This window comes from Nerophis ophidion, linkage group LG21 (genome assembly GCF_033978795.1).
Source record: "Nerophis ophidion isolate RoL-2023_Sa linkage group LG21, RoL_Noph_v1.0, whole genome shotgun sequence".
NCBI classification, from domain to species: domain Eukaryota; kingdom Metazoa; phylum Chordata; class Actinopteri; order Syngnathiformes; family Syngnathidae; genus Nerophis; species Nerophis ophidion.
The window spans coordinates 3379407-3399463 of NC_084631.1; the positions used below are offsets into that span (position 1 = coordinate 3379407).

A 20057-nucleotide genomic window follows, 5' to 3' on the forward strand; every position below is an offset into this window, starting at 1 on the left:
TTTTGGGCTTTGGGAATCACTAATAAGCCGGAGTCTTTTGAAGGCAGATTTCTTGCCGGGTACATATGGTACAATACAATCGGCAAGATAGGATGGAGCTAGACCGTGTAGTATTTTATACGTAAGTAGTAAAACCTTAAAGTCACATCTTAAGTGCACAGGAAGCCAGTGCAGGTGAGCCAGTACAGGTATATATGTATGTATATATGTATATAAAGGTATATATGTATGTATATATGTATATAAAGGTATATACAGTACAGGTGTAATGTGATCAAACTTTCTTGTTCTTGTCAAAAGTCCATATTTATCTACCCCTTTTTTAACACAAATTATTTTAGATAAATGGTAAATGGTAAATGGGTTGTACTTTTATATCGCTTTTCTACCTTCAAGGTACTCAAAGCGCTTTGACACTACTTCCACATTTACCCATTCACACACACATTCACACACTGATGAAGGGAGCTGCCATGCAAGGCACCAACCAGCACCCATCAGGAGCAAGGGTGAAGTGTCTTGCTCAAGGACACAACGGACATGACGAGGTTGGTACTAGGTGGAGATTGAACCAGGGACCCTCGGGTTGCGCACGGCAACTTGTTCTTGATTCTTCCCCTTGCATACTCTTTTGGGCAGATAACTGTGGAGGTCCAAATAAAAACTGGACTCTTGCCCAATGTGCAAACGCAGAATGGGGCCCAACCGAGATTGTGATCAAATATCTGGAGAAAGGGCACACGTTCATGAGAGCAGATTCAATCCATGGCTCAATCGGCAAGAAAATGAAAGCTCAAGAAAACATCGGTACGTTTGATTACTTTGTAAATCTTTGTAAGACAGCATCAAGGTTGATTGGTTTTCCTTTGTTTTCTCAAAATCGGCTAGAAGTGAGTTACTAGGTTTTGCCTTTGGACGGGAGAAATGTGAGCGTAATGTCTGAGTCCTCCTGTTCGATTCCCTAATGTTACCTTGTTAATGGGATGAATGGGTTGGACCAGTCTATATGTAAACACCAACATGACCAGGACAGACACCGCGTTAGCATTAAAGCTACATAGCAGTCAAACATCAATGAAGCTACAAGTCCTAAGCGGGTTTTGCAACAATTTTGACAGATTTTGAACCGTACATGACTTTATAACTGTTCCCTCCACCAACACCCGAACTCCAACATACTTTTCCATTTTCCTTTAAGCATTTTCACGATGACACGTCCAATCTAAATCAAAATTCAGTTTGTTATAATTCCAGTTTTCTCTTTTTTAAAAACGAAGGTGTTCTTACAGCTTTTGAAGTCTTTGTTTAGAGAATTCCAAGCTTTCACAGCAACAACAGACAAGCACATTTCTTTCAAATTTGTTGGCGCTCTTGGATGTTTAAAGTCAGACGGCCTTCTGTGGTTCTCATCTTCAGATGTGAACACAAATAACTTTATTTCTCGCTTTGAACATCATTAATAGTGTATTCAATTCTACAATGTCTTTTAGTTTTAGTAATCCTGACCTAATGATGTGGTTTTGTGTGGTCTCTATATTCTACTTTAAAAATGATTCGAATTGCTCTTCTCTGTGAAAGAAATAAGGCATTATGTTGCTATGATATGTCCATCCATCCATCCATCATCTTCCGCTTATCCGAGGTCGGGTCGCGGGGGCAACAGCCTAAGCAGGGAAGCCCAGACTTCCCTCTCCCCAGCCACTTCCTCTAACTCTTCCCGGGGGATCCCGAGGCGTTCCCAGGCCAGCCGGGAGACATAGTCTTCCCAACGTGTCCTGGGTCTTCCCCGTGGCCTCCTACCGGTTGGACGTGCCCTAAACACCTCCCTAGGGAGGCGTTCGGGTGGCATCCTGACCAGATGCCCGAACCACCTCATCTGGCTCCTCTCCATGTGGAGGACCAGCGGCTTTACTTTGAGTTCCTCCCGGATGGCAGAGCTTCTCACCCTATCTCTAAGGGAGAGACCTGGAAACTCATTTGGGCCGCTTGTACCCGTGATCTTATCCTTTCGGTCATGACCCAAAGCTCATGACCATAGGTGAGGATGGGAACGTAGATCGACCGGTAAATTGAGAGCTTTGCCTTCCGGCTCAGCTCCTTCTTCACCACAACGGATCGGTACAACGTCCGCATTACTGAAGACGCCGCACCGATCCGCCTGTCGATCTCACGATCCACTCTTCCCTCACTCGTGAACAAGACTCCTAGGTACTTGAACTCCTCCACTTGGGGCAGGGTCTCCTCCCCAACCCGGAGATGGCATTCCACCCTTTTCCGGGCGAGAACCATGGACTCGGACTTGGAGGTGCTGATTCTCATTCCGGTCGCTTCACACTCGGCTGCAAACCGATCCAGCGAGAGTTGAAGATCCCGGTCAGATGAAGCCATCAGGACCACATCATCTGCAAAAAGCAGAGACCTAATCCTGCGGTCACCAAACCGGATCCCCTCAACGCCTTGACTGCGCCTAGAAATTCTGTCCATAAAAGTTATGAACAGAATGGGTGACAAAGGACAGCCTTGGCGGAGTCCAACCCTGCTATGATATGTATTTCCCAATATTTCTGCACAATAATTGAAATAAGATAGAATAATAGTTGTATTCAGTCTTAAAAAAAATATTATATGGCTCTCACGGAAATACTTTTTAGAATATTTGGCTTGTGTGGCTCTCTCAGCTAAAAAGGTTCCCGACCCCTGCTGTATAACACCGGCGGGCCAGCCCAAATTTGGCCCGCGGGCCAGAGTTTGACACCTATGCCCTACAACAGGGGTCGGGAACCTTTTTGGCTCAGAGAGCCAAGAATCCAAATATTTTAAAATATATTTCCGCAAGAGCCGTATAATATTTTTTTAAACACTGAACAAAACTAAACGCCTGCATTTTTAAGTAAGACCAACATTTCTAGAGTATAATAGGTCTCTTATTCTTTGTAAAAACATTGTTATTCTGAAGCTAACTGTGGAGGGGGCGTGGCCTGCAGCAAAGCGGGTGTTGCCAGGACCAGCCTCGAAATCAGCGACAGGTGCATAGACGGCCCACCTCAGAACTGAAACATGACATTAAAGGAAAGAAGCACATGTACAAAGCCTTTATTGTACATGGATGTAAATATTACATATCTTGATGTTCGTCATAGCATTGTCACCAGCCTCGAAATCAGCGACAGGTGCATAGACGGCCCACCTGGGCCTTTTTATCTAATTATAAGCAGCAACCAGGAGGAGAGACGGGGTTGGGGCTGGAGCCAGAGTGCGACTATTACATCCATCCATCCATTTTCTACCGCTTATTCCCTTTTTTTGGGGTCGCGGGGGGCGCTGGCGCCTATCTCAGCTACAATCAGGCGGAAGGCGGCGTACACCCTGGACAAGTCGCCACCTCATTGCAGGGCCAACACAGATAGACAGACAACATTCACACACTAGGGACCATTTAGTGTTGCCAATCAGCCTATCCCCAGGTGCATGTCTTTGGAAGTGGGAGGGGCCTATCCCCAGGTGCATGTCTTTGGAGGTGGGAGGGGCCTATCCCCAGGTGCATGTCTTTGGAGGTGGGAGGAAGCCGGAGTACCCGGAGGGAACCCACGCATTCACGGGGAGAACATGCAAACTCCACACAGAAAGATCCCGAGCCTGGATTTGAACCCAGGACTGCAGGACCTTCGTATTGTGAGGCAGACGCACTAACCCCTCTGCCACCGTGAAGCCCTGCGACGATTACAAAAGAAGAAAAAGACAATTGCTGGAAAGCAACTGAGAGACTTGTAGAAAAATAAAAAAATATATTGTAACCCTGAAACAGGCTCTCATGTCGGTGCTTGGGGGTCTGAAGAACCCCCAGGGGGGCAAGCCCTAAACTAACCGATAATAAATATCGCTAAAATTCGCTCCATTCTGTCCACTAAAGACGCTGAGATCATTATCCATGCGTTTGTTACGTCTCGTCTCGATTACTGTAACGTATTATTTTGGGGTCTCCCCATGTCTAGCATTAAAAGATTACAGTTGGTACAAAATGCGGCTGCTAGACTTTTGACAAGAACAAGAAAGTTTGATCACATTACGCCTGTACTGTATATACCTTTATATACATATATACATACATATATACCTATACTGTATATACCTTTATATACATATATACATACATATATACCTGTACTGTATATACCTTTATATACATATATACATACATATATACCTATACTGTATATACCTTTATATACATATATACATACATATATACCTATACTGTATATACCTTTATATACATATATACATACATATATACCTATACTGTATATACCTTTATATACATATATACATACATATATACCTATACTGTATATACCTTTATATACATATATACATACATATATACCTGTACTGTATATACCTTTATATACATATATACATACATATATACCTATACTGTATATACCTTTATATACATATATACATACATATATACCTATACTGTATATAACTTTATATACATATATACATACATATATACCTATACTGTATATACCTTTATATACATATATACATACATATATACCTGTACTGGCTCACCTGCACTGGCTTCCTGTGCAGTTAAGATGTGACTTTAAGGTTTTACTACTTACGTATAAAATACTACACGGTCTAGCTCCATCCTATCTTGCCGATTGTATTGTACCATATGTCCCGGCAAGAAATCTGCCTTCAAAAGACTCCGGCTTATTAGTGATTCCCAAAGCCCAAAAAAAGTCTGCGGGCTATAGAGCGTTTTCATTTCGGGCTCCAGTACTCTGGAATGCCCTCCCGGTAACAGTTCGAGATGCTACCTCAGTAGAAGCATTTAAGTCTCACCTTAAAACTCATTTGTATACTCTAGCCTTTAAATAGACTCCCTTTTTAGACCAGTTGATCTGCCGTTTCTTTTCTTTTTCTTCGATGTGCCACTCTCCTTTGTGGAGGGGGTCCGGTCCGATCCGGTGGCCATGTACCGCTTGCCTGTGTATCGGCTGGGGACATCTCTGCGCTGCTGATCCGCCTCCGCTTGGGATGGTTTCCTGCTGGCTCCGCTGTGAACGGGACTCTCGCTGCTGTGTTGGATCCGCTTTGGACTGGACTCTCGCGACTGTGTTGGATCCAAGGTTCTCATAGTCATCATTGTCACCGACGTCCCACTGGGTGTGAGTTTTCCTTGCCCTTATGTGGGCCTACCGAGGATGTCGTAGTGGTTTGTGCAGCCCTTTGAGACACTAGTGATTTAGGGCTATATAAGTAAACATTGATTGATTGATTGATAAATAAATCACTTTCTTACCCTTAATGCAACTTCTTGAACAAGTGCGGTAGAAAAAGAATGGATGGATTCAAATGCATGAGCATGTTAACACTTTGATTACAAGTGGAATCATTCATTTTTTATCGTGTTAAGCAATGTCAGCTCACATTTATCCGAGAGCCGGATGCAGTCATCAAAAGAGCCACATCTGGCTCTAGAGCCATAGGTTCCCTACCCCTGTTCTATAAAGTAAAGCAAAGCAAATAGGCTGTAAATAGTCCACATTTGGAGTGCAGCATCATAGTTTTCGCAGCTTTTTGCTTGTTGGAGGTAGAACATTTTTTAAAGTAATTTTGTAGCTTCCTGTCACTATAATTTCTTGCAAGAAACGTTAAGCCACCGTATTTAGTAGTACGCTTTTTTGGCCACACGATGTCGCTGTTTCAACCAGCAAACGATAAAATGCGGAAACGCGCAATTCCTGCTAAATAACTAAGGCCAAAGGTATTGATTGATTGATTGATTGATTGATACTTTTATTAGCAGATTGCACAGTACAGTACATATTCCGTACAATTGACCACTAAATGGTAACACCACAATAAGTTTTTCAACTTGTTTAAGTCGGGGTCCACGTTAATCAATTCATGGTATGTGCCAAAATACGCCTCGCCCTGGGGGTCTTTGGGGCTGGGAAGGGTCCCTAAGTAGAATTTGATCCCCGGTACATTTGTGAGCAAAAAAAAAAAAAAAAGAGTGAATTAAATGAATAAATGAATAAATGTCATATATTTTCTCCAAGCCTGCCGGCCAAAGGCAAAGTGGGCGTTGCCTCGTGTGTGTGTGACCACGCCCCTTTGTCAACATGCTGCCACCAATTCACGTCGTTGGAGACTTTTGTTTGTCCTGCAGAGCGCGGCGATGGCGGGGAGGACTTCTTCCAGCAAAAAGTCCCTGAAAAGTCTCTTCTCCAGGAGCGAACCCAGCCTGGACGAGTCGCCGACGGACAGCGCGAAAAGGCCAGAAGACAAAAAGCGCTTCAAGTTGCCAAAGTTGAAGATAAAGTCGATAGGGAGCCCCTCGTCCTTCAAGGCGGCGGGCAAAAAGCAGCATGTGCTCAGGTAAAGGCTGCACTAATGACCTCATTGTTCATGGTTTTGGTGTTTTAATTAATATTACAGTCCTTTCAAAATAGCTCTCCCTAAAAAAAACAGGGGTGTCAAACACATTTGAGAAAAATCTACTCCCAAGTGGGGCAAACTGGTAAAATCCCGGCATGATAACTTAAAGATAAAGACAACTTCAGATTGTTCTCCTTTTTTAAGAAATAGAACAAGAAAATTCTGGAATTAATGTCGTTGATTTTTTTTCTGTCTGGAGCCGCCAAAAAATGGAAAGTCTTATTTATATAAGTCATGGGTGTCCACACTTTTTCCATTGAGGGCCGCTCACTGAAAAATCAGAGCAAGCGGGGGCCATTTTCATAATTTTTCTTTTAAAAACCAATACAATATATTTATAAAAAATACACATTTAGGCTACAGAGACAAGAAATTTGATGTTCAAAATCATAAACTTTATGTTTTTTTTTTTACAATCAATAATCAACTTATAATTTCATGGCTGCAACACTTGCCAAAGTAGTTGCTAATACAGACATGGCACAGAGATGTATGGATAACCTGCAGATGCATTTGCAACGATAGTCAACGAAATCACAAAGGTGAGTTTTGTTGATGTTGACTGCCAGCTAATCGATGCTAACATGCTACGCTAATCGATGCTAACATGCTATTTACCGGCGATGCTAAAGCAGACATGGCACAGAGATGTATGGATAACCTGCAGATGCATTTGCAACGATAAAGTCAACAAAATCACAAAGGTGAGTTTTGTTGATGTTGACTGCCAGCTAATCGATGCTAACATGCTACGCTAATCGATGCTAACATGCTATTTACCGGCGGTGCTAAAGCAGACATTGGCACAGAGATGTATGGATAACCTGCAGATGCATTTGCAACTATATTACGTTTCCTTCCACCCACATTTAATGCGAAACAAACACTTACCAATCGACGGATTTAAGTTGTTCCAGTGTCACAAGATGCGAAAGTCCTGATCATTAGGTCCGCACATTTTACCGGCGATGCTAACGCAGCTATTCGGCCATGTTATGGCTATGAATTTGCTCAATAGCTTCAATTTCTTCTTCAATACTTTCATACTCCAACCATCTGTTTCAATACATGCGTAATCTGTTGAATCGCTTAAGCCGCTGAAATTCTAGTCTGAATCCGAGCTTATGTCGCTATATCTTGCTGTGGTATTCCCATTGTTTGTTTACATTGGCAGCACTGTGTGACGTCACAGGGAAATGGACGGTCGTATCGCAAATAGCGAAAATAAGGCACTTTAAAGCTTTATTTAGGGATATTCCGGGACCGGTAAAATTTTGAAAAAAAATACAACATGCCACTGGGAACTGATTTTTATCGTTTTTAACCCTTTTGAAATTGTGATAATGTTCCCCTTTAAGGAGCTAAAATCAGGGAACTACTTTTTTGGCGTAATGACACATCGCCTTGCTTACACTGCTTTCCCCTAAACTCTTAGTGCTGTATTTCTCTAACTCAGGGGTGCCCATTACGTCGATCGCGAGCTACCAGTCGACCGCGGGGGGTGTGTCAGTCGATCTCCAGCCAGGCTTTTAAAAAAAATAGACCAATCTTCACCGAGACGTCACTTAAATGACATTCACGGTACCGGAGGGTCTTGTGAGATGACGCTGGCTGCTGCAAGATCATTATTATGAAAATATGACCGAGAGGAAGGCGAGAAACACTTTTTATTTCAACAGACTCCCGCGCCGTACCTTCCGTCAAAACTCTAAAGGCCGACTGCACATTTCCTATCTTCACAATAAAAGCCCTGCTTCATGCTGCCTGCGCTAACTAAATACAGAGTCTGGGAAAACTGGCGTGCACAAGCGATCCCTCAGAAAGCTGGCGTGCACATCACTTGTGCACGCCAGCTTTCCGAGACTCTTATTTTGTTAGCGCAGGCAGCATGAAGCAGGGCTTTTATTGTGAAGATAGGAAATGTGCAGTCGGCCTTTAGAGTTTTGACGGAAGGGACGGCGCGAAAGTCTGTTGAAATAAAAAGTGTTTCTCGCCTTCCTCTCTGTCATTTTTTCATAATAATGAACTGGCAGCAGCCAGCGTCATCTCACAAGACCCTCGGGTGCCGTGAATGTCAATCAAGCAAGCTACGGAATTTGCCGCCAATGTTTTTCTTGTAAAGTGTATGGAAGCTGGATGAATTAGATGCCAAAAACCAACCACTTTCATGTGGTATTGTACAGAAAGGACCACTTTTTTTCTCCTCCATTTGAAAATGTGGGCGTTATCATCATTACTGTCTGATTCCAATCAATGCAAGTCATCAGAATCAGGTAATACACCAACTTATATTCTTGTCTTTGTGAAAGAAAGACATCTATATGTGTTACACATGCTTGTATTATCATTAAACACATTTAACTTGTTTACAAAAATGTCTCTTTCATAAATAAATAAATATAAATGATATATATAAATGAGGTAGATCCCCTCGAGTTGGTCAATTGAAAAGTAGCTCGCCTGCAGAAAAAGTGTGGGCACCCCTGCTCTAAGTGTTCCGACTTCATGCCTGTACTGTTATTAATGACAAAATACCACAAAATAGCATAAATACGACGTCCGCGCTGCTTGAGTGATAATCTGCTGCGTACATTATTTACAATAAAAATGTTGCCGGTCATGTATTTGTATATTTTCCTATGTTTTTGTCAAAGTAGCCCTAATAGGGGTCAATGTTTTTTAATCTTTTTTTTAGTAGATTGCACAGCACAGTACATATTCCGTACAATTGAACACCCCAATAAGTTTTTCAACTTGTTTAAGTCGGGGTCCACGTTAATCAATTCATGGTAATGTTGGAGACCCCTGCTTTATTTGCAGGGGTCACAATTCTGCACACAATACCCCATAATGACAACATTAAAATGTGTTTTGTTTTTTTTAAGACTTGCATATTTAAAAAAAAAATACTTGTATAGTGCAGGTCAAAAGTTTGGACACACTTTCTCATTCCATGCGTTTTCTTTATTTTCATGACTATTTTCATTGTAGATCATGGGTGTCAAACTCTGGCCCGTGGGCCAAATCTGGCCCGCCGTGTCATTTAATTTAGCCCCTGAGGCAATATCAATTTAACACCGCATTCACCGCTAATACTCATACTTGCCAACCCTCCTAATTTTCCCAGTAGACTCCCGAAGTTCAGTGCCCCTCCTGAAAATCTCCCGGGGCAACCATTCTCCCGAATTTCTACCGATTTCCACCTGGACAACAATATTGCCTTTAGCGTTCTCTACAACCTGTCGTCACGTCCGCTTTTCCTCCATACTAACAGCGTGTCACATATTTGTGGCTTTTACACACACACACACACACACACACAAGTGAAGGCAACGCATACTTTGTAAAAAGCCATACAGGTCACACTGAGGGTGGCCGTATAAACAACTTTAAATTTTATTCGGCTTCGGCCATAAATTTTCATTTCGCTGCATCCCTAATTTTCAGTAGACCCATAATAAATTCCTAAAAGAACCAAACTTCATTAATGTTTTTTTTTTAACCAACAAGTATGTGCTCCAATCACTCTATCACAAAAAAATAAGAGTTGTAGAAATTATAGGAACTCAAGACAGACATGACTTTATGTTCTTTACAAGTGTATGTCAACTTTTGATCGCGACTGTTTGTGTAACATGCACCCCCAGTTTGCTGTGTGGGGCTTCTTACTTCATGTACTGTTCAAGTATCCCCAAAAAAGGCTGATAAAGTCTATAAAACTAGTAAATTGCACATATTTTCAAATAAACAACTGCAATTTAAAGGCCTACTGAAAGCCACTACTAGCGACCACGCAGTCTGATAGTTTATATATCAATGATGAAATATTAACATTGCAACACATGCCAATATGGCCGCTTTAGTTTACTAAATTGCAATTTTAAATTTCCCGCGGAGTTTCTTGTTGAAAACTTCGCGGAATGATGACGTGTGTTTGTGACAACTCGGGTTGTAGCGGACATATTAGCCCAGCACCACTTACGACTAAAAGTCGTCTCCTTTCATCACATAATTACACAGTATTTTGGACATCTGTGTTGCTGAATCTTTTGCAATTTGTTCAATTAATAATGGAGACGTCAAAGAAGAATGCTGTTGGTGGATTGCAGCTGCCTTTAGCACAGAGACACAGCCGGTGTTTCTTTGTTTGTTGTGAAGCTTTAACACAGAGCGGTCAAGCGAACATGTTTCTCTACGTCAACCAGCAAGTTTTTGGATGGGAAAATTGTGATATTAAGTCTGCTCTTACCGGAGACTTGAGTGAATTACGCGACCACCTCCTGCAGCTGTCAAAAAGGCAGCTGTGATCTTGGCTACCCCATTGGCTTCTCTGAGAGACACTGGCGTTCACCGCAGCCCTCCGACTTTCAAGTATGACTTTATAATCTCACTAAAACACTATTAACTCGGTTGGTAGAGTGGTACAGCTCGGTTGGTAGAGGGGCCGTGCCAGCAACTTAAATGATAATAAATGGGTTGTACTTGTATAGCGCTTTTCTACCTTCAAGGTACTCAAAGCGCTTTGACACTACTTCCACATTTACCCATTCACACACACATTCACACACTGATGGAGGGAGCTGCCATGCAAGGCGCCAACCAGCACCCATCAGGAGCAAGGGTGAAGTGTCTTGCTCAAGGACACAACGGACGTGACGAGGCTGGTACTAGGTGGGAATTGAACCAGGGACGCTCGGGTTGCGCTCGGCCACTCTACCCACTGCGCCATGCCGTCCCTTGAGGGTTGCAGGTTCGATCCCCGCTTCTGCCATCCTAGTCACGGCCGTTGTGTCTTTGGGCAAGACACTTTACCCACCTGCTCGCAGTGCCACCCACACTGGTTTAAAAAATATAACTTAGATATTGGGTTTCACAATGTAAAGCGCTTTGAGTCACTTTGAGAAACGCGCTATATAAATATAATTCACTTCACTTCACTTAACACAATAAGCAGATAAGGGACTTTCCAGAATTATCCTAGCAAATGTGTCTAATAACATCTGAATCGCTCACACTGCCGTCGCCTGGAGCTGTTGCCTTTTTTATTTTTAGTGCTTCACTCTAACTTTCCTCATCCACGAATATTTCATCCTCGCTCAAATTAATGGGGAACTTGTCGCTTTCTCGATCCGAATAGTACTTGCTTCTAGTGGCTATGATTGTGAGGAGCCCTACAACTGATGACGTCACGCGCACATCGTCTGCTACTTCCGGTACAGGCAGGGCTTTTTTATTAGCGACCAAAAGTTGCAAACTTTATCGTGGATGTTCTCTACTAAATCCTTTCAGCAAAAATATGGCAATATGGCAAAAATGATCAAGTATGACACATAGAATGGACCTGCTATCCCCGTTTAAATAAGAACATCTCATTTCAGTAGGCCTTTAAGCCCAGTTGCTCCTGGAACTAAAGTCACCAAAACAACTATTTGCACAATACCAGTTCCACCTCGGGCAAATCATCTGTTATAACTATTTAAATATCAAATGTCATGCTAAATTGTAAAAAGATGTCCCAGTTGCAGTCTTAGAACTCTGAACTTCCCTCCAGTCAAAGTGCAGTAATATTGCCCCAGAACAGACGTTGAGAAATGATGCACAAAGTCTGAACTGGGAACAGTTAAAGGAAGTCACAGGTCAGTAATAATAATGAACACAAAGCAATATAAAGTGCATCCGGAAAGTATTTACAGAGCTTCACTTTTTCCACATGTTATGTTACAGCCTTATTCCACAATGGAATAAATTCATTGTTATATACAGACATCCTGGATCAGGGGTGTCACACTCAAATACAGAGTGGGACAAAATTGAAAACGGAACAAAGCCGCGGGCCAAGGTTGAACATCCATCCATCCATTTTCTACCGCTTATTCCCTTTCGGGGTCGCGGGGGGCGCTGGCGCCTATCTCAGCTACAATCGGGCGGAAGGCAGGGTACACCCTGGACAAGTCGCTACCTCATCGCAGGGCCAACACAGATAGACAGACAACATTCACACACTAGGGCCAATTTAGTGTTGCCAATCAACCTATCCCCAGGTGCATGTCTTTGGAAGTGGGAGGGGCCTATCCCCAGGTGCATGTCTTTGGAAGTGGGAGGGGCCTATCCCCAGGTGCATGTCTTTGGCGGTGGGAGGGGCCTATCCCCAGGTGCATGTCTTTGGAGGTGGGAGGGGCCTATCCCCAGGTGCATGTCTTTGGAGGTGGGAGGGGCCTATCCCCAGGTGCATGTCTTTGGTGGTGGGAGGGGCCTATCCCCAGGTGCATGTCTTCGGAGGTGGGAGGGGCCTATCCCCAGGTGCATGTCTTCGGAGGTGGGAGGGGCCTATCCCCAGGTGCATGTCTTCGGAGGTGGGAGGGGCCTATCCCCAGGTGCATGTCTTTGGAGGTGGGAGGGGCCTATCCCCAGGTGCATGTCTTTGGAGGTGGGAGGGGCCTATCCCCAGGTGCATGTCTTTGGAGGTGGGAGGGGCCTATCCCCAGGTGCATGTCTTTGGAGGTGGGAGGGGCCTATCCCCAGATGCATGTCTTTGGAGGTGGGAGGGGCCTATCCCCAGGTGCATGTCTTTGGAGGTGGGAGGGGCCTACCCCCAGGTGCATGTCTTTGGAAGTGGGAGGAAGCCGGAGTACCCGGAGGGAACCCACGCATTCACGGGGAGAACATGCAAACTCCACACAGAAAGATCCCGAGCCTGGATTTGAACCCAGGACTGCAGGAACTTCGTATTGTGAGGCAGACGCACTAACCCCTCTGCCACCGTGAAGCCAAGGTTGAACAAATTAACTTTTTAATAGGGACCCAAACAAGTTTTGCATTGAATATTGAACAAGCAAGGCTTATATAACTTTATAGTCTCATGCAAAATTGAGTTTCAAATAATAATAATAATAATTAAAAAATATCAATGGCATATCAAATAAAATTTAAATACAAATTTAATTAGGGATGCACCGAAATGAAAATTTGTGGCCGAAGCCGAATAAAATTTAAACGCTTGGCCGAAGGCCGAATACCGAATAATCAATCAATCAATGTTTATTTATATAGCCCTAAATCACGAGTGTCTCAAAGGGCTGCACAAGCCACGACGACATTCTTGGCTTAGATCCCACATCAGGGCAAGGAAAAACTCAACCCAATGGGACAATGAGAGGGGACCGCAGATGTGGGGGGACCCCCCACCCCACTGGCGACCGGTGCAATGGATGTCGAGTGGGTCTAACATAATATTGTGAGAGTCCAGTCCATAGTGGATCTAACATAATAGTGAGAGTCCAGTCCATAGTGGATCTAACATAATAGTGTGAGAGTCCAGTCCATAGTGGATCTAACATAATAGTGTGAGAGTCCAGTCCATAGTGGATCTAACATAATATTGTGAGAGTCCAGTCCATAGTGGATCTAACATATTAGTCAGAGTCCAGTCCATAGTGGATCTAACATAATATTGTGAGAGTCCAGTCCATAGTGGATCTAACATAATAGTCAGAGTCCAGTCCATAGTGGATCTAACATAATAGTGTGAGTCCAGTCCATAGTGGATCTAACATAATATTGTGAGAGTCCAGTCCATAGTGGATCCAACATAATAAATAGTGAGAGTCCAGTCCATAGTGGATCTAACATAATAGTGTGAGAGTCCAGTCCATAGTGGATCTAACATAATAGTGAGAGTCCAGTCCATAGTGGATCTAACATAATAGTGTGAGAGTCCAGTCCATAGTGGATCTAACATAATAGTGTGAGAGTCCAGTCCATAGTGGATCTAACATAATATTGTGAGAGTCCAGTCCATAGTGGATCTAACATATTAGTCAGAGTCCAGTCCATAGTGGATCTAACATAATATTGTGAGAGTCCAGTCCATAGTGGATCTAACATATTAGTCAGAGTCCAGTCCATAGTGGATCTAACATAATATTGTGAGAGTCCAGTCCATAGTGGATCTAACATAATAGTCAGAGTCCAGTCCATAGTGGATCTAACATAATAGTGTGAGTCCAGTCCATAGTGGATCTAACATAATATTGTGAGAGTCCAGTCCATAGTGGATCCAACATAATAAATAGTGAGAGTCCAGTCCATAGTGGATCTAACATAATAGTGTGAGAGTCCAGTCCATAGTGGATCTAACATAATAGTGTGAGAGTCCAGTCCATAGTGGATCTAACATAATAGTGTGAGAGTCCAGTCCATAGTGGATCTAACATAATAGTGTGAGAGTCCAGTCCATAGTGGGTCTAACATAATATTGTGAGAGTCCAGTCCATAGTGGATCTAACATAATAGTGAGAGTCCAGTCCATAGTGGATCTAACATAATAGTGTGAGAGTCCAGTCCATAGTGGATCTAACATAATAGTGTGAGAGTCCAGTCCATAGTGGATCTAACATAATATTGTGAGAGTCCAGTCCATAGTGGATCTAACATATTAGTCAGAGTCCAGTCCATAGTGGATCTAACATAATATTGTGAGAGTCCAGTCCATAGTGGATCTAACATAATAGTCAGAGTCCAGTCCATAGTGGATCTAACATAATAGTGTGAGTCCAGTCCATAGTGGATCTAACATAATATTGTGAGAGTCCAGTCCATAGTGGATCCAACATAATAAATAGTGAGAGTCCAGTCCATAGTGGATCTAACATAATAGTGTGAGAGTCCAGTCCATAGTGGATCTAACATAATAGTGAGAGTCCAGTCCATAGTGGATCTAACATAATAGTGTGAGAGTCCAGTCCATAGTGGATCTAACATAATAGTGTGAGAGTCCAGTCCATAGTGGATCTAACATAATATTGTGAGAGTCCAGTCCATAGTGGATCTAACATATTAGTCAGAGTCCAGTCCATAGTGGATCTAACATAATATTGTGAGAGTCCAGTCCATAGTGGATCTAACATATTAGTCAGAGTCCAGTCCATAGTGGATCTAACATAATATTGTGAGAGTCCAGTCCATAGTGGATCTAACATAATAGTCAGAGTCCAGTCCATAGTGGATCTAACATAATAGTGTGAGTCCAGTCCATAGTGGATCTAACATAATATTGTGAGAGTCCAGTCCATAGTGGATCCAACATAATAAATAGTGAGAGTCCAGTCCATAGTGGATCTAACATAATAGTGTGAGAGTCCAGTCCATAGTGGATCTAACATAATAGTGTGAGAGTCCAGTCCATAGTGGATCTAACATAATAGTGTGAGAGTCCAGTCCATAGTGGATCTAACATAATAGTGTGAGAGTCCAGTCCATAGTGGATCTAACATAATAGTGTGAGAGTCCAGTCCATAGTGGGTCTAACATAATATTGTGAGAGTCCAGTCCATAGTGGATCTAACATAATAGTGAGAGTCCAGTCCATAGTGGATCTAACATAATAGTGTGAGAGTCCAGTCCATAGTGGATCTAACATAATAGTGTGAGAGTCCAGTCCATAGTGGATCTAACATAATATTGTGAGAGTCCAGTCCATAGTGGATCTAACATATTAGTCAGAGTCCAGTCCATAGTGGATCTAACATAATATTGTGAGAGTCCAGTCCATAGTGGATCTAACATAATAGTCAGAGTCCAGTCCATAGTGGATCTAACATAATAGTGTGAGTCCAGTCCATAGTGGATCTAACATAATATTGTGAGAGTCCAGTCCATAGTGGATCCAACATAATAAATAGTGAGAGTCCAGTCCATAGTGGATCTAACATAATAGTGTGAGAGTCCAGTCCATAGTGGATCTAACATAATAGTGAGAGTCCAGTCCATAGTGGATCTAACATAATAGTGTGAGAGTCCAGTCCATAGTGGATCTAACATAATAGTGTGAGAGTCCAGTCCATAGTGGATCTAACATAATATTGTGAGAGTCCAGTCCATAGTGGATCTAACATATTAGTCAGAGTCCAGTCCATAGTGGATCTAACATAATATTGTGAGAGTCCAGTCCATAGTGGATCTAACATATTAGTCAGAGTCCAGTCCATAGTGGATCTAACATAATATTGTGAGAGTCCAGTCCATAGTGGATCTAACATAATAGTCAGAGTCCAGTCCATAGTGGATCTAACATAATAGTGTGAGTCCAGTCCATAGTGGATCTAACATAATATTGTGAGAGTCCAGTCCATAGTGGATCCAACATAATAAATAGTGAGAGTCCAGTCCATAGTGGATCTAACATAATAGTGTGAGAGTCCAGTCCATAGTGGATCTAACATAATAGTGTGAGAGTCCAGTCCATAGTGGATCTAACATAATAGTGTGAGAGTCCAGTCCATAGTGGATCTAACATAATAGTGTGAGAGTCCAGTCCATAGTGGGTCTAACATAATATTGTGAGAGTCCAGTCCATAGTGGATCTAACATAATAGTGAGAGTCCAGTCCATAGTGGATCTAACATAATAGTGTGAGAGTCCAGTCCATAGTGGATCTAACATAATAGTGTGAGAGTCCAGTCCATAGTGGATCTAACATAATATTGTGAGAGTCCAGTCCATAGTGGATCTAACATATTAGTCAGAGTCCAGTCCATAGTGGATCTAACATAATATTGTGAGAGTCCAGTCCATAGTGGATCTAACATAATAGTCAGAGTCCAGTCCATAGTGGATCTAACATAATAGTGTGAGTCCAGTCCATAGTGGATCTAACATAATATTGTGAGAGTCCAGTCCATAGTGGATCCAACATAATAAATAGTGAGAGTCCAGTCCATAGTGGATCTAACATAATAGTGTGAGAGTCCAGTCCATAGTGGATCTAACATAATAGTGAGAGTCCAGTCCATAGTGGATCTAACATAATAGTGTGAGAGTCCAGTCCATAGTGGATCTAACATAATAGTGTGAGAGTCCAGTCCATAGTGGATCTAACATAATATTGTGAGAGTCCAGTCCATAGTGGATCTAACATATTAGTCAGAGTCCAGTCCATAGTGGATCTAACATAATATTGTGAGAGTCCAGTCCATAGTGGATCTAACATATTAGTCAGAGTCCAGTCCATAGTGGATCTAACATAATATTGTGAGAGTCCAGTCCATAGTGGATCTAACATAATAGTCAGAGTCCAGTCCATAGTGGATCTAACATAATAGTGTGAGTCCAGTCCATAGTGGATCTAACATAATATTGTGAGAGTCCAGTCCATAGTGGATCCAACATAATAAATAGTGAGAGTCCAGTCCATAGTGGATCTAACATAATAGTGTGAGAGTCCAGTCCATAGTGGATCTAACATAATAGTGTGAGAGTCCAGTCCATAGTGGATCTAACATAATAGTGTGAGAGTCCAGTCCATAGTGGATCTAACATAATAGTGTGAGAGTCCAGTCCATAGTGGATCTAACATAATAGTGTGAGAGTCCAGTCCATAGTGGGTCTAACATAATATTGTGAGAGTCCAGTCCATAGTGGATCTAACATAATAGTGAGAGTCCAGTCCATAGTGGATCTAACATAATAGTGTGAGAGTCCAGTCCATAGTGGATCTAACATAATAGTGTGAGAGTCCAGTCCATAGTGGATCTAACATAATATTGTGAGAGTCCAGTCCATAGTGGATCTAACATATTAGTCAGAGTCCAGTCCATAGTGGATCTAACATAATATTGTGAGAGTCCAGTCCATAGTGGATCTAACATAATAGTCAGAGTCCAGTCCATAGTGGATCTAACATAATAGTGTGAGTCCAGTCCATAGTGGATCTAACATAATATTGTGAGAGTCCAGTCCATAGTGGATCCAACATAATAAATAGTGAGAGTCCAGTCCATAGTGGATCTAACATAATAGTGTGAGAGTCCAGTCCATAGTGGATCTAACATAATAGTGAGAGTCCAGTCCATAGTGGATCTAACATAATAGTGTGAGAGTCCAGTCCATAGTGGATCTAACATAATAGTGTGAGAGTCCAGTCCATAGTGGATCTAACATAATATTGTGAGAGTCCAGTCCATAGTGGATCTAACATAATAGTCAGAGTCCAGTCCATAGTGGATCTAACATAATAGTGTGAGTCCAGTCCATAGTGGATCTAACATAATATTGTGAGAGTCCAGTCCATAGTGGATCCAACATAATAAATAGTGAGAGTCCAGTCCATAGTGGATCTAACATAATAGTGTGAGAGTCCAGTCCATAGTGGATCTAACATAATAGTGTGAGAGTCCAGTCCATAGTGGATCTAACATAATAGTGTGAGAGTCCAGTCCATAGTGGATCTAACATAATAGTGTGAGAGTCCAGTCCATAGTGGGTCTAACATAATATTGTGAGAGTCCAGTCCATAGTGGATCTAACATAATAGTGAGAGTCCAGTCCATAGTGGATCTAACATAATAGTGTGAGAGTCCAGTCCATAGTGGATCTAACATAATAGTGTGAGAGTCCAGTCCATAGTGGATCTAACATAATATTGTGAGAGTCCAGTCCATAGTGGATCTAACATATTAGTCAGAGTCCAGTCCATAGTGGATCTAACATAATATTGTGAGAGTCCAGTCCATAGTGGATCTAACATAATAGTCAGAGTCCAGTCCATAGTGGATCTAACATAATAGTGTGAGTCCAGTCCATAGTGGATCTAACATAATATTGTGAGAGTCCAGTCCATAGTGGATCCAACATAATAAATAGTGAGAGTCCAGTCCATAGTGGATCTAACATAATAGTGTGAGAGTCCAGTCCATAGTGGATCTAACATAATAGTGTGAGAGTCCAGTCCATAGTGGATCTAACATAATAGTGTGAGAGTCCAGTCCATAGTGGATCTAACATAATATTGTGAGAGTCCAGTCCATAGTGGATCTAACATATTAGTCAGAGTCCAGTCCATAGTGGATCTAACATAATATTGTGAGAGTCCAGTCCATAGTGGATCTAACATATTAGTCAGAGTCCAGTCCATAGTGGATCTAACATAATATTGTGAGAGTCCAGTCCATAGTGGATCTAACATAATAGTCAGAGTCCAGTCCATAGTGGATCTAACATAATAGTGTGAGTCCAGTCCATAGTGGATCTAACATAATATTGTGAGAGTCCAGTCCATAGTGGATCCAACATAATAAATAGTGAGAGTCCAGTCCATAGTGGATCTAACATAATAGTGTGAGAGTCCAGTCCATAGTGGATCTAACATAATAGTGTGAGAGTCCAGTCCATAGTGGATCTAACATAATAGTCAGAGTCGAGTCCATAGTGGATCTAACATAATAAATAGTGAGAGTCCAGTCCATAGTGGATCTAACATAATAGTGAGAGTCCAGTCCATAGTGGATCTAACATAATAGTGTGAGAGTCCAGTCCATAGTGGATCTAACATAATAGTGAGAGTCCAGTCCATAGTGGATCTAACATAATAGTGAGAGTCCAGTCCATAGTGGATCTAACATAATAAATAGTGAGAGTCCAGTCCCTAGTGGATCTAACATAATAGTGAGAGTCCAGTCCATAGTGGATCGAACATAATAGTGAGAGTCCAGTCCATAGTGGATTGAACATAATAGTGAGAGTCCAGTCCATAGTGGATCTAACATAATAGTCAGAGTCCTGTCCATAGTGGATCTAACATAATAGTGTGAGAGTCCAGTCCA

The 20057-nt window shown here is 42.2% G+C and overlaps 1 protein-coding gene across 1 annotated transcript in view; it reads left to right on the forward strand.

Moving 5' to 3' along the window:
• The first annotated feature begins 6176 nt into the window (after positions 1 to 6176).
• Positions 6177 to 20057, forward strand: part of LOC133539587 (uncharacterized) — a 198440-nt gene continuing 184559 nt past the window's right edge. Inside the window, exon 1 of the mRNA XM_061881608.1 lies at positions 6177 to 6399. Coding sequence (XP_061737592.1) covers positions 6200 to 6399 — 200 coding nt within the window. The 5' untranslated portion in view covers positions 6177 to 6199. The remainder of the gene's footprint in view (positions 6400 to 20057) is intronic.